At 43.5% G+C, this 11,867-nt stretch overlaps 1 protein-coding gene across 2 annotated transcripts; it reads right to left on the reverse strand.

The window, feature by feature from the left end:
- Window positions 1-238: 238 nt before the first annotated feature.
- DHRS7B (dehydrogenase/reductase (SDR family) member 7B) lies at window positions 239-5,989 on the reverse strand. Of its 2 annotated transcripts, none has more exons than XM_009581709.1 (6): window positions 5,812-5,989; window positions 4,090-4,205; window positions 3,183-3,393; window positions 2,419-2,511; window positions 801-953; window positions 239-444 (listed from the first exon to the last, which is right to left on the reverse strand). In XM_009581709.1, exons 1-6 carry the CDS (start codon window positions 5,960-5,962, stop codon window positions 239-241), a joined length of 930 nt encoding a protein of 309 aa, XP_009580004.1. In that variant the 5' UTR covers window positions 5,963-5,989. The 2 variants fall into 2 exon arrangements, with proteins under 2 accessions (XP_009580004.1, XP_009580003.1); XM_009581708.1 differs by having other exon boundaries at window positions 4,084-4,205; window positions 5,812-5,962.
- Window positions 5,990-11,867: the final 5,878 nt, after the last annotated feature.

Here is an 11,867-nt window from a genome sequence, read left to right on the forward strand (position 1 = left end):
CCTGCAGCCTCAGCTCTCCCCCTCCGTCCAGGCACCCTTCTTCAGGTGAGGTTTAGGTGCTGTCTTCCAGCACGTGGGCCTGCCCTGATGCGGGGGAAACCGCTTCCCACTCTCCATGCAATGGTAAATTGCAGCATTTTGAGAAAGGTTTTTCCTGCAGGAGCACCTCCACTGATGTCCCAGCCAAACTGCAGGGGGTCAGCCTCTCCCTACAGTTACTGCTCGAATGAGCTGAGCTCTAAGAGTCCTTCGCTTTTCTCTCCTTTTTTGCTCTAGTTGCCATTAAGGTGAAGAAGAGCCTGGGGAAGAGGTTTCGCAGGTAGACAGCCAGGGAGGGCGTTAGGCCAGCTACAAGTACTTCCTTCTTCTTCTGTCCCACCGCATTGAGAACCACCTGAGCGACCTCTGCGGCTGTCTGTCCTTCGGCGGTGTTCTTGTCCATAACTGCCAAAGGAAAGCTGAGTAAGCATCAACGCCAGCAGGTAAGCCCATGCTTAAGCACCTTTCCTAGCAATGCTGTGTTCTAACTGTACATGGCTGCTTGTATGGGTTTGGTTTTTACACCAGTTGTGTATGGGAGTGCAGGCAGGTATAATTCATGGTTGGGCTAGAATTCAATAGTTGCTGTCTAGGAAGGCTAAATTTTGGGGGTTACTGTTTCTACCCTGCATCCAAAGTTGTCTTTTACCACTTCAGGGCTAACCTGTGTGCCCACCAGAGGACACATGTTGCAAGCACACTTTGGAGTAACTCAGTGAGGTGAAGGTGCTTTAGATATAGGGCACAAAATCCTATCTCACCTCCATAGCGAGATCCATCTGCTGTGACAGCATTGAGAGAGAGGTTTGTCTGAATGTATCCGGGGCTTACAACCGTCACATCAATGTCATACTGCTCTACCTCTGCTCGTAGACAATCAAAGAAGGCCTGGGTAGCATGCTTAGAGGCAGCATCTGAAAAACAGGAAAAGGATTATGCACTAAGGAGAAGGAGCAGATTCACTGCCCTGAATGGGTTTTTCACTGCAATGCAGCCACTTCTCAGCAAGAACCCAGCAGCTGTTCTCCAACTTCTAGGCTTGTTTTTTTTTAGTGAATGGCAGCAACAGGTAGTGGGAGTGAGAGGCAATTTAGGAAGGCAAAATGTAAATACTCAAGTTGGAAACTGGCTAGGATCCTGAGCTTAATATCACAGCCATGCCAAAGCGCTACAGAGTGAACCCAAGCTGCCTCCCACTCACGATAAAGCAGACATGGAGCCTGGCTTGGGAAGCATTTGATAATGACAGGCTGGGGCTGGGGGAATGCGATGCCAGTAGAGGAGGGCAGAGCTGACGTTCGCTGCCGAGCGCCCTGCATGCGCTAAGCGCCATGGACTTGCACAGCAGGTTCAGAGCTTGGCTGCACACAAGTCAAAACCTGATCACACAAGCAGACAGGAGTAGAGAAGCGTGGCTTAGGGCAGGATTTCCCCCTGTTAAATGGCTGAGCGACTCCTTTTGCTCGCTCCTTTTCCATGTATACTTGGTCACTACCACCGTGACTGCCATCACCTCAACATGGCTGCAGGGCTGACACCAGCAGCACAGAGCTGAGCGCAGGCTGCATACCCTGTCTGAGGACCTAGGCAAGAGCTGAGCTCCGTACTGCCGGGCCCACGTGGCGCTGATCGCTGTGCAAGCGCTCTGCAAGCTCTTCAGAACACACTTGTTGGTGCAATCGTACCCACATCATCTGCAAGACCAGATGGCCCAGATGTTCCAGGCTCTCCTTCACTCAGTATCATGCCCTACCGCTCTTATGCCATCACCACTGTACTTTTCCATTTCTATGTTTATTTTCAGTGATTTACAGATGCTTGCATGCCAAACACTCTCCTTTTAATTCCTCCATCTTTTATAAGGCTTTTTCCAAGAATCTCACCAATATTATTTCTTGTCATAACTAATATAGCATGAAGAGTTTGCTGGATTAAGATAACTGTTTAGGCTTTTATTTTGGCATTGGTTGTACTATGGCACTTCGTAACGTATTAAAACAAAAACTTCCTGCTTTCTTATAGGAGATTAACCAGGCAAACAGCAAGGATAAAATGCAATAAAATTATGGAATTAATCAGAAAGTTTATAGGGACTCTCAAGCGTTAAAATAGGAATATCAAGCTGTTTTCAAGATACTGAAAATATATTCTCCTTCCCCATTCCTCAACAACTTTAGGACAGGGCTAAGATTTTGTATTTGAGAGTGCCTTCCTCAACAGCTGTCAGTGATTTGTGACCGCACTAAGAATGATGCACAGCTCTGCCCTTCCCTGCATGCAGCCAGCTCTACAGAGAGCTAAATGTGGAAGCAGTAGCCAAGTATTCATTCAGACTGGTGCCCCAAATATGTCTTCCCCATCTTCTGTGGAGGTACTTACATGCGGATCTGAAAGGAATGCTTATTTTGCCTTGAACACTGCTGATGGCCACAATGTGGCCTTGTCTCCTCTTGATCATGGAGGGGAGAAGTGCTAGCAAAAGACAGAAAAGACCCATTCAGAATAACAGTCCTGCCATTACTGCTGTCAAGAATCGATGCTTTCAGAGCATGCAAAGATGCCTAAGTGAATTACAAGATCCTTGTTCAGTGTAGGGGTTGGGCAAGGGATAGTGCTTAGGATGCCTCTAACTGAAGCTGCAGTCTGGCTGGGATGTTCACCTACGAGGCTGCACAAAGGCTGTTATAGTTGCTATGATCTCCCACAGGCATGGTCAGCAGGACTTGCTCTTTTCTGCCACCAGTACGTCTTTCCATTTCCTGCAGCCGACACCCTCCAGGCTGAACTTTCTGTGTAACCGAAGAAGCTTCCTAGGAAAGCTACAGCTTCACCTAGAACCCATAGTGCGTTCTCTAGGGTTTTATCAGCACAGACAGGCTAACCATATCTCTCTTCGTAAGTTCCTGCCAGACTAGAGTCAGGAGGTGTTTTAAACAAGATGGTATCTCTAATCAGGTACTTCCCGTGCAGTCATGCCCAAGCATCTCCTTTAGGCCTGCCCATAAAACAAAAATTTCCTCCCCTCTTATGCTGTGCTGTACAAAATACAATTACAAACAGAAGTTAAGCTGTGCTTAGTTGTGCTGGCCTGCAGAAAGTATCAGCCAACTCCATCGTCCCCCTGTAATCTGGATCACGGGTACCTTTGGTGAGGGCTATAGGACCAAAATAATTTGTTTCCATCACTTTCTTATCCACATCCAGTCCTGTGTCCACAATTGCGCCTCGGAAACTGATGCCTGCATTGTTGATCAGTATGTCCACGTGACCCAAGTACTTCAGGATCTCTTCAGCAGCATTTAGGACAGTTTTAGTGTCCGAGAGGTCAAATACCACAGTGTGAGGTTTGTGCGTCTGTGAATAAACAAAAGTTAGCAAAAGACCAGTTCAGGCTGTGCTGAATGTGCTGTATGTTCATGCTTATGACGGGATTTCCCAGCTCTGGAAGCACAGAAGCAGGGCCATCCAAACCTTGTGCAATTAGAGTGCAGCAGTTCCATTTGGTAGGAATACATGACAGAAGCAGGTTGTGCTCTCATTTTTCTCTGCTCCTATAGCCTGTTCCTTATACCAGACCCTAGGAAAGGGGCAAGTGAGATCTTCCTCAAGTACTAAAGTCTCCTATTGTCTTATTAAAGAAAACGCATCTGAAAAAGTCAAAAACTTAACCCATGTGTCTTCCACAGAAGCCAGCAATACCTTTCTTAGCCACTGTCAGCAGAACTAGACATCAAAAATAAAAGCCAACAGAAGGAAAGTCACTTTTCCAGATTCAGTATATGACATACAGATGCAAGGGGTCTGGGCACTCTGCACTCGCATGCTTTCACTTCCATTACAAGGCAAGGATGGCTTATTTTTGCAGGGTTTTTACAAGATATGACATGTCAGCTCAGTGTACTCCACAGCAATGTCTATCCCTAACCACAGAGTTGCATTTTTCCTATTGCTCAACCGAACAACCCACAAGCAATTCTGTAACTTCTGCAATAACATGAACAGAAATCCCAGCCGCACGAGACAAGAAGCCTCTCCTTCTCCCACACTTACGTTCTTTCGGTGATTGGTCATGGTAGAAAGCTGCTGCACCAGGTCTTTGAGCTTCTCACTGTCTCTGCCACAGAGCACCAGCTTGGAGCCAGCTGCATGGAAGGCTTTTGCACATTCTTTGGAGGAAGCAAGGAAGAAAGAAGAGTAGACATTTGAATGCCAGAAACAAACAGCAGATCCACATCTGCTGGTGATAGGCTAAAACTGCTTTTAGCTGGCAAGGATCTAAGGTGGCTTTATTACTCCTGAGTGATAGGTTGATTTACAGTGAAGTCGCAGCAAGATGCCATTTTCCTGTGACTCTGACAGACACGTGGCAGCGGTGAGGCAGCTGGTGTGTTCACAGTTACTGTGCTGGTTATGCAGTTATTGTGCTGTTTACGCATCCTCCCACATCAGCTGGTCGAATTTGCCTATGCCTCTTAATTTTTGACTATATGCCCTTCTTAACAACAGTTACCTTGTGTATGTCATCTAATGCAGTGGGGCCTGGTCTTAGGAGTTTCAGTTTTAGTGAACACCTCCAAAGGTTTTGGAAGCCTTGGAGCTAATGGCTTCATCAAAGTGATCCTCTTCATCAAGAAAAGGCTGAAGAATGGATGCCATGCTATTGTCCTCCTTTCAGCGCTACCAGCTGCTGAGGCAATCGCATGTTCTTCTACCCCACCCCTCTGTGATCCAGTGAGACAAATTGGTTATTTGTGCAAGAGGTGACAGTGGGTGGTAACGAAGGGTGTTTAAGAACACAGAGTAATTAGAGGTGGTCTAGTATATTAATAACTGGGAGTGAGGGGAATAAGATCTTGCCAATGAGTTAATAAGGGGGGAAACTTCACTGTACAATGGTGGAAATCTATACACCCACAACACACAGCGCTTCACCTGCCCAGCCTATCACAGCTGGAAGGTCTCTCCTGAGATACTAGTTCTATCTCTTCTTGGTGTGAAATACAAATTCTTTCACCACTCCCAGCTCTTTGGTTCAGGCAGAGAGGACCATTTCATCTCCTTTGGCCATTCAGTTGAACCCCTCTATCCTTAAGGACAAACTCACATGCAAAGACAGCATCAGTTTAAGCTCTATTTGTTCTGTAAATGTACTCATCCTAATGAAAGGCCTTGATAGCAGAGAGCACCTTGTCTTCTCTTCAAGAAGCTTTTAAAGCAAGTGTAGAAAGCAGAATTAGAGAACGTATCCACTCAAAGAATATTTTATTTGGGAAAAAAACCCTGTGTTTTTATTTAGAAAAAAACACTCACAGGTGTTAATATTGCCAAGAGTTTGAATTTAGAATGGATGGATTTGTACCACAAGAGAAAAGGTACCTTAACTTGTGGGAGAGGGGCAAGGAGAAGGAGTAGAAAGTATAGCAGGGTATCTGGAAATAAAACAAACATGAATGCAGAACACCAGTTCTGGGAGGTTTTGGAGAAACAATTTGACTTCCTGGCTTTTTCAGGATTTAGAGAAAAGACCCCTGACAGCACAAGAACAGCATAACTTGTTCCTTGCTTGATTAAAATTTTCCTCAACAGATTTTGAGACTTTCTTGCATCAAAATTTGCACCGGCTATAGTTATAACCGATATGGCTGTGCAAGCTATGTCTCTCAAAATTCAGAGCAATAGGAACTTTCTGTTCATTACTGCTTTATTCCAATAGGTATCCCTTCCACAGCCCTCTGCTTGTCCTGCCTTTGGTGCCCTTCTTTCGGTACCTACCTTTTCCCAGGCCAGAGGTAGCCCCTGTGATCACGACCACTGCTTCCTGGAGGTAAGCTCGCATCCGCATCCACTGCAATAGCCGGAAAAGGGCGAAGATCCCCAAGCTGCCAAAAAGCAGTGGGAAGATGACTGTGCTTGTAAGATCCATGAGTTTTCCTTTCTGAACGGTCTTCCTAGAGCCACAAGATGAAAGGAAACAGATCATTTCACTATCAAGAAAATTAGCAGAGGCTTGAAAACTAGGGAAATCCTTTTTCTTAACCCTGCCTTAGACCACCAATAAACCAAACCCCGTACAGAGGTATCTTAAACAGATTTCCTCATCCCTTCATTTAGACTTTCAAAAGTTCATGTCAGTACCCAATTTTAAGCATTTAAATGCTAATCTCAACATCTCAGCAGGACACTTGGTGTTGGATCTTGTCAGCTGTCATATAACAAACTTGGGTTCAGAGACGCTGTTCCCACATGCTTTTCCATTTTGCTCTAGATTCACTCTCTTATACAAAGCGTATTTAGAATGGAAGCTCCTCAGGGCTGGGATATGTCTCTGCATTCTTCAGATTGTAATAAAACCTCTTAGATTTCTCTAGAACAGCCAGTACCGCAGTATCCACATGCCAGAGACCAGTTACTGTGTATTATCCCAGATGGATATAAGCCAGTCTGTCTTCTGGAGATGCAGAGTAAGTTTTCTCTCTGAGCATATTATTTGCTTAATGCACTGAAATCTGTGCTTCCATCTCCAGCCTCTTTCACCACCCGCTAGTAGAGACAAGTTATCTGATTTAAATGAACCACATGTCCAATCTAGTAAGCTAAAGCCTACATTCATGCTCTTTACTTTTATGCCAACATTAATTGTGCAGTTTAACAGCATGAACCTGTGTTCTAATATACTGAAATTAAACCTCTGAATGAAACCCAAGCTAAAGGTATCTACGAGACCTAGCTCATCCTGGAATTGGATTCTGATACCAATGCATAGCTCTAATCTCCTTGCTAAGCCATTGCCTTCAAGGGAGTAGTTTATGTTACAGCTTACTACATGGCCAAAGAGTAAGTGATACTTCTGCTGTCAAAAAGGTCACTAATTTTCCCACTGTATATACCCCCCACTTTTATGCTTGATGTCATAAAGTCAGTTACAACCCCCTCCTGGAATCTATACAACTTTTGGGGCACACATAAAGTCATAACCAAATATTAGTATATCTTCCGTGATATGTAGATAAGAGTTTGAACTCTTGCAATTTGACCTGCAAGATAGGCCTTTACCAGGAAGATATGGGAAAGGTCTGGGCACACAACTCATACACTACTTCAAACAAAAGGACAGCACGAGTGGAAGAAAACAAGAGGTAACTAATAATGCTAAGCCGGAATTCAGTGTCATTAAGTAGGACTGAGCTTGTACGGAGCTGAAGGGATGACAGAGGCTCTACATGCCGTGGAACAGAGCTAATGTGGAAAATGTCAGGCTCTTCCAGATTTCCATCAGGGGCTTAGACAGAATTCCTCAAGAAGCTGGTCAGTGAACAGACTAGCTTGCTGAACCAGCAGTGAACCGTATAAAATAAGTATTTCTGGAGGTATAGCTAGAACACAATAAAATAACACTTAAAGATAGCTGAGCTAGCTCTAAATAAACTTGACAAGGTCTAAAAATAAAGCCACCAAGTTAGTACACAGCTCTTCTCAAGGTACTATGGAGCTTCCCATTCACGAGCTAACTCACGTATCTACAAAGTACTTCACTGTGTAATACACTGTGCATGTGCAGCTAGACATCCAGGCCACAAGCTCCCCCAGGGCATAGGGAGTATGCCCAAAGTGGGAAATCAGAAACCCAAAAGGAGAATGAAACTCATTCCGTTGCAAAGCAGTGCATGAGCACAGCACCCAGCTGCTCAGATCAGTGTCTTACTCTTCCACCTCTTTGTGCTGAGTGCGCATAAAGAGTGTATTTTGTACTGATTTACACCAGATGACTGGTAGAGCTGATGTAACGTAAGAGTGTGTATCACCCCTAAAATAATTCCTGGGAAAGAGCTGTTTAGGTACAAGGCCGCTGGCCTTCTTTAGGCTGGATAAGCAGGAGGTTCTCCTTACGGGTTCATGCTCAGCTAGTCATTTAAAGCAGCTGCCGTCTTCATGTTGTCCCTTTTGTTTTTTTGCTCTCAAAAGGTCTCTTGAGATTCAGAAGACAAGATGTGGGCAGGGACAACAGGTGCTGTGCTGACATTGAGCAGCGTGGCTTACAGGACATTTTGGAATCAAAAATCTTCAGCTCCTGTTTAGGACCTTTTGTTATTTCCACAGTGGGAGCTGACAGGTGGAGTGGCACTTCCTTTATGAGCCCATGTTGAAGCTGAGGCATTTTAAAAATCTGGCCCTGACCAGCCTTGCTTCTGATTTCAGTAAAATGCAGATGACTCTGTAAAGCAGATGAAAAGGTAATGGGAAGATGGGGCTTTTCTGATACCTTTTCTAACTAAACCACACTAGGAGATGACAGGGAGTCCCATGTTTGATTACAGCACAGTTCTTTCACATTCTTTGGCAAAAATAAAGGTTGAGTTTGCAAGGACAGAACTCTCTGCCAAAGGGGCTGGTAGAAAAGAGCCCTCATCTTACCTACTAAAAGCTAACCTTGTTTTGGTCAGATAGCATCCATTGCTCATCAATATGAACCAGTTATGCCTGCTTAACTTATTCCTTAATCATATCACTTATTCATCTACTTTCTAAACAAAGAAGGTCTGCCTTTAATCCTTTTTAATTTGAAAAATCTTTCCTAGCCGTTTATTGTTTTTCTTTCTCTTCCCTGCCCCCCCATATTATATACAGGAACGGGGCAAATTACCCAATCTCTGCCCTAAGGCTGCAGCAAGTCATGAACCCGGTCAGCAGCAACAACCCACTTCTGCAGCTTCCAGGATAGAGTGTGAATCAACAGGTAACCCCCTCTGATATATGGGGAAGGGAAATACAGGATGGGGAAGAGAAAGACTGGATGAAGGAGCGGGGCAAGAGAGAGAAGGAGTAGCCGATCAGAGATGCAGATCCTTTTTTATTAGGGCGTACAGTGGCAGTACCTTCTTCCAAGGAAGGTACTCAAATGGCCCCTTAAAAAGAGCCCCAGAACAAAGAAGATCTCAGGTCAGTCAGACTTGAGAAAGAGGACAACCAAGCTGAACTAAATTATTCTGGAAAGAAGAATTTCTGTAGCACTTTAGACCTACAGCAACAAGTTTTGCTTTGATTTCATAGACTAGCTTATCACACAAACCCATGAGTCCTTATTTTAGCTTGTCATATTGAACATGCTGAAAAAAAAATTGGTAAAATAAGTATCAGGGGAACAAGAGAACATGGAAATCAGCTGAAGCCATAGAGCCACACTGCAGTATGTTCAACAATATCCATCGAACTGAGCCCAGTGCCAGGCTACTGACACAACAGGGTGGCAGTTATGTTCTGTCCAGTTTTCAGGGTTATTTGGTGGAAAGACCAAAGGAGGGAATTGCTGCAACCTGAAGGAGAAGTTCTATTCTATTCAGTATTAGGGTTATTTGCTGCAAAAGCCAGAGGAAAAAACTGCTGCAGTCTGAAGGAGAATGAGATAGATCATAGATAAAAAAGACTTGATTCACATCAACAAAAATGCTAAGTTGCAAGAGAAAGGCTGGGAGAAGAAGATAAAAAGCATAAAACCCAACTTAAGATAGATAACACTTTGAAGTAGCTAAAGACATCCCAGGGCAGGTATCACCATGTCACATTAAAAACACGGGGGAGGGTGGGGAACACATGGGTTTCGAGATGAACTGGATATCCTCAGACCTCTTGCTCGAGGGTCTGAGACCCCACTATCACCTTTGTTCAAAAATTTAGGTATTCATGCTGAAAACAACTGTTATTAATTCTTAACAGATAATGTTTATGACACGAGGTTATCAGCAGGAGAGAAGCCAGTGCTCATAATTGGTTCAAATAAAGTCCTGTAATTCTCAGTTCTCCATCCCAAAAGGCAGGATTGGAACATGCAGGTTATTAGAGAGCAGAAATAAGAACACGGCTAATGTAAGCAAATACCGGTGATTGGAAACTTTTTGAAAGGCTTACCATAAAATAAATCACATATATCCAGTTAAAAATAAACCTGCCCCTTAAAACAAAAACTGGATGTTATCCTGTAAAAACCAGGACAATGATTTCTGAAGGAACAAGGATCTTGGTTAATAAGGTCAAGAGTTCACTAAAGGCAGCAAAGATGAGATCAAGTCCTGAAAGAAACTAAAGCCATGCTCGTTTCCCTGACCACCACCTATTCTCCTTTAGCTTCAGCCACCTAGAATCACATTGTCCTTTACATGACAAATGGCAGCAACTGGGAGGCTATTTTCAGAAATCAAAAGGTGTCATTTAAAAGGTGGGGGGATAAAAGGAAGGAAGAAAACCTTTTTTTTTCTAAGGAAGCCCTTGTCCAGGAGCACAGCAGCTCTAAGCTTGATTAGCTACCGACTTTAGTCTGAAGAAAGCACAATATCCTACCTTTGAAAAGAACTCGCTTACCAGTGACTCTGTGCGATGGTGTCTCCCTCTGGTCTTTTAACAGGACAGACTTGACTTAAATTTGGAAATGGCAGCAGTCCAAGCAAACGCGCTCTGTCCAATGCCAGCACAGCCAAGAACTGCCTCTGAAAACAAGCCTCAGGAATACGGTCTGTGACCTTCGAAATGTGGGGGTAATTTAACCCCAGATTGAAAAGACAGAGGTGAATTCAAAACTTATGATGACCCTCTGATTATTTCTAGTACTAAATAAATAATTTATAGTATTGAATCCAGAGCATCCATAAAGATCAATACAAAAAAAAAAAAAAGGCAACTTGTGAATCAGTTGCAATTCTCTATTACTGTAATTAGTTTTGGGCCATACACTGTGATTTTATAGTGCACACCCTAAAATGGGTACCACGCTAATTAAAACAAAAAGGACTTTTTTATGTTTTTCTTTAGAATTCTTGAGAACTTTGAGCACAACTGAACAGACAGATGAGTTTCTCATCACACTCTGCATCAAAACCTGGTATTTACTGGGGAAATGGGCATTCCCTCCAGCAGACCAAATTCACTAAATCCCTTGTAAGCCATGTTTGACAGGGAGAAAAGTGAGCATTACTTGCATTTTATATCAGCTAAACAGTTTTACTGACCCAACTGCTTTGGAAAGAAACTGAAATCAAACTTATAGATATCTAAAGCAGAAAAAAAAAGGTCATATAGCATTGTCTGTTAAATCAGTGGTTTAACATAAGCCAATGGGAAATTTGCTGACAATTCCTCTGATGCACAAGATCCCCATAAATGGTAAGTTAAACTTAAAAAACCTCATTCAAATCCCACTGAGAAAAAACAGTGATTACATTAGTTCAAACAATTGACTTATTGAAGTGCCAGTCTGCACTTACATGCTTACATAATCAGCTTTTATTCCAAACTTTACGAGCAGAAAATAATGTAAAAAATACACTGAGGTCATCAGAAACCAGCAAAACTCCTAAGGAGGAACGCAGCAACTGGACAGAGCTCCTTACTACAACACGACCATTTCAAACAGAAAACAGAGAAGGAGTTCAGGAGAAAGAATACAATAACCCAGCTGGAATTCTCAAAAGAAATGATGGGCACTGGTGTTACCAGCAGCGCCACGGAAGTGCTACCACTGGTAGCTGGTAGGTCTCATTCTAAGTAGCTGGCAACGATAAGCGACTGTTTGAGGTTTGCTGTGGGGTGGGTAAGTATCAGTTGTAATATTTTGAATTAACTTTTTCTAGTGTGATTTGAACGAGCTACCATCTTACAAGCATGCTACCAGAAGCAATGCCTAGGAAAACCATTTGTTGTATTTCAGTGTTCATTCAATGGCATCCTGCTTATGTTTTTACGTAATTGTTAGGCAAAACAACCACCTGGTCCTATGGTACAGGGAGGGGGGGGAAATATGTTTCCCAAAAAACAGACTGGACTTGAGAAATCATCTTATA

Source organism: Fulmarus glacialis, unplaced genomic scaffold (assembly GCF_000690835.1).
Source record: "Fulmarus glacialis isolate BGI_N327 unplaced genomic scaffold, ASM69083v1 scaffold36117, whole genome shotgun sequence".
NCBI lineage: Eukaryota > Metazoa > Chordata > Aves > Procellariiformes > Procellariidae > Fulmarus > Fulmarus glacialis.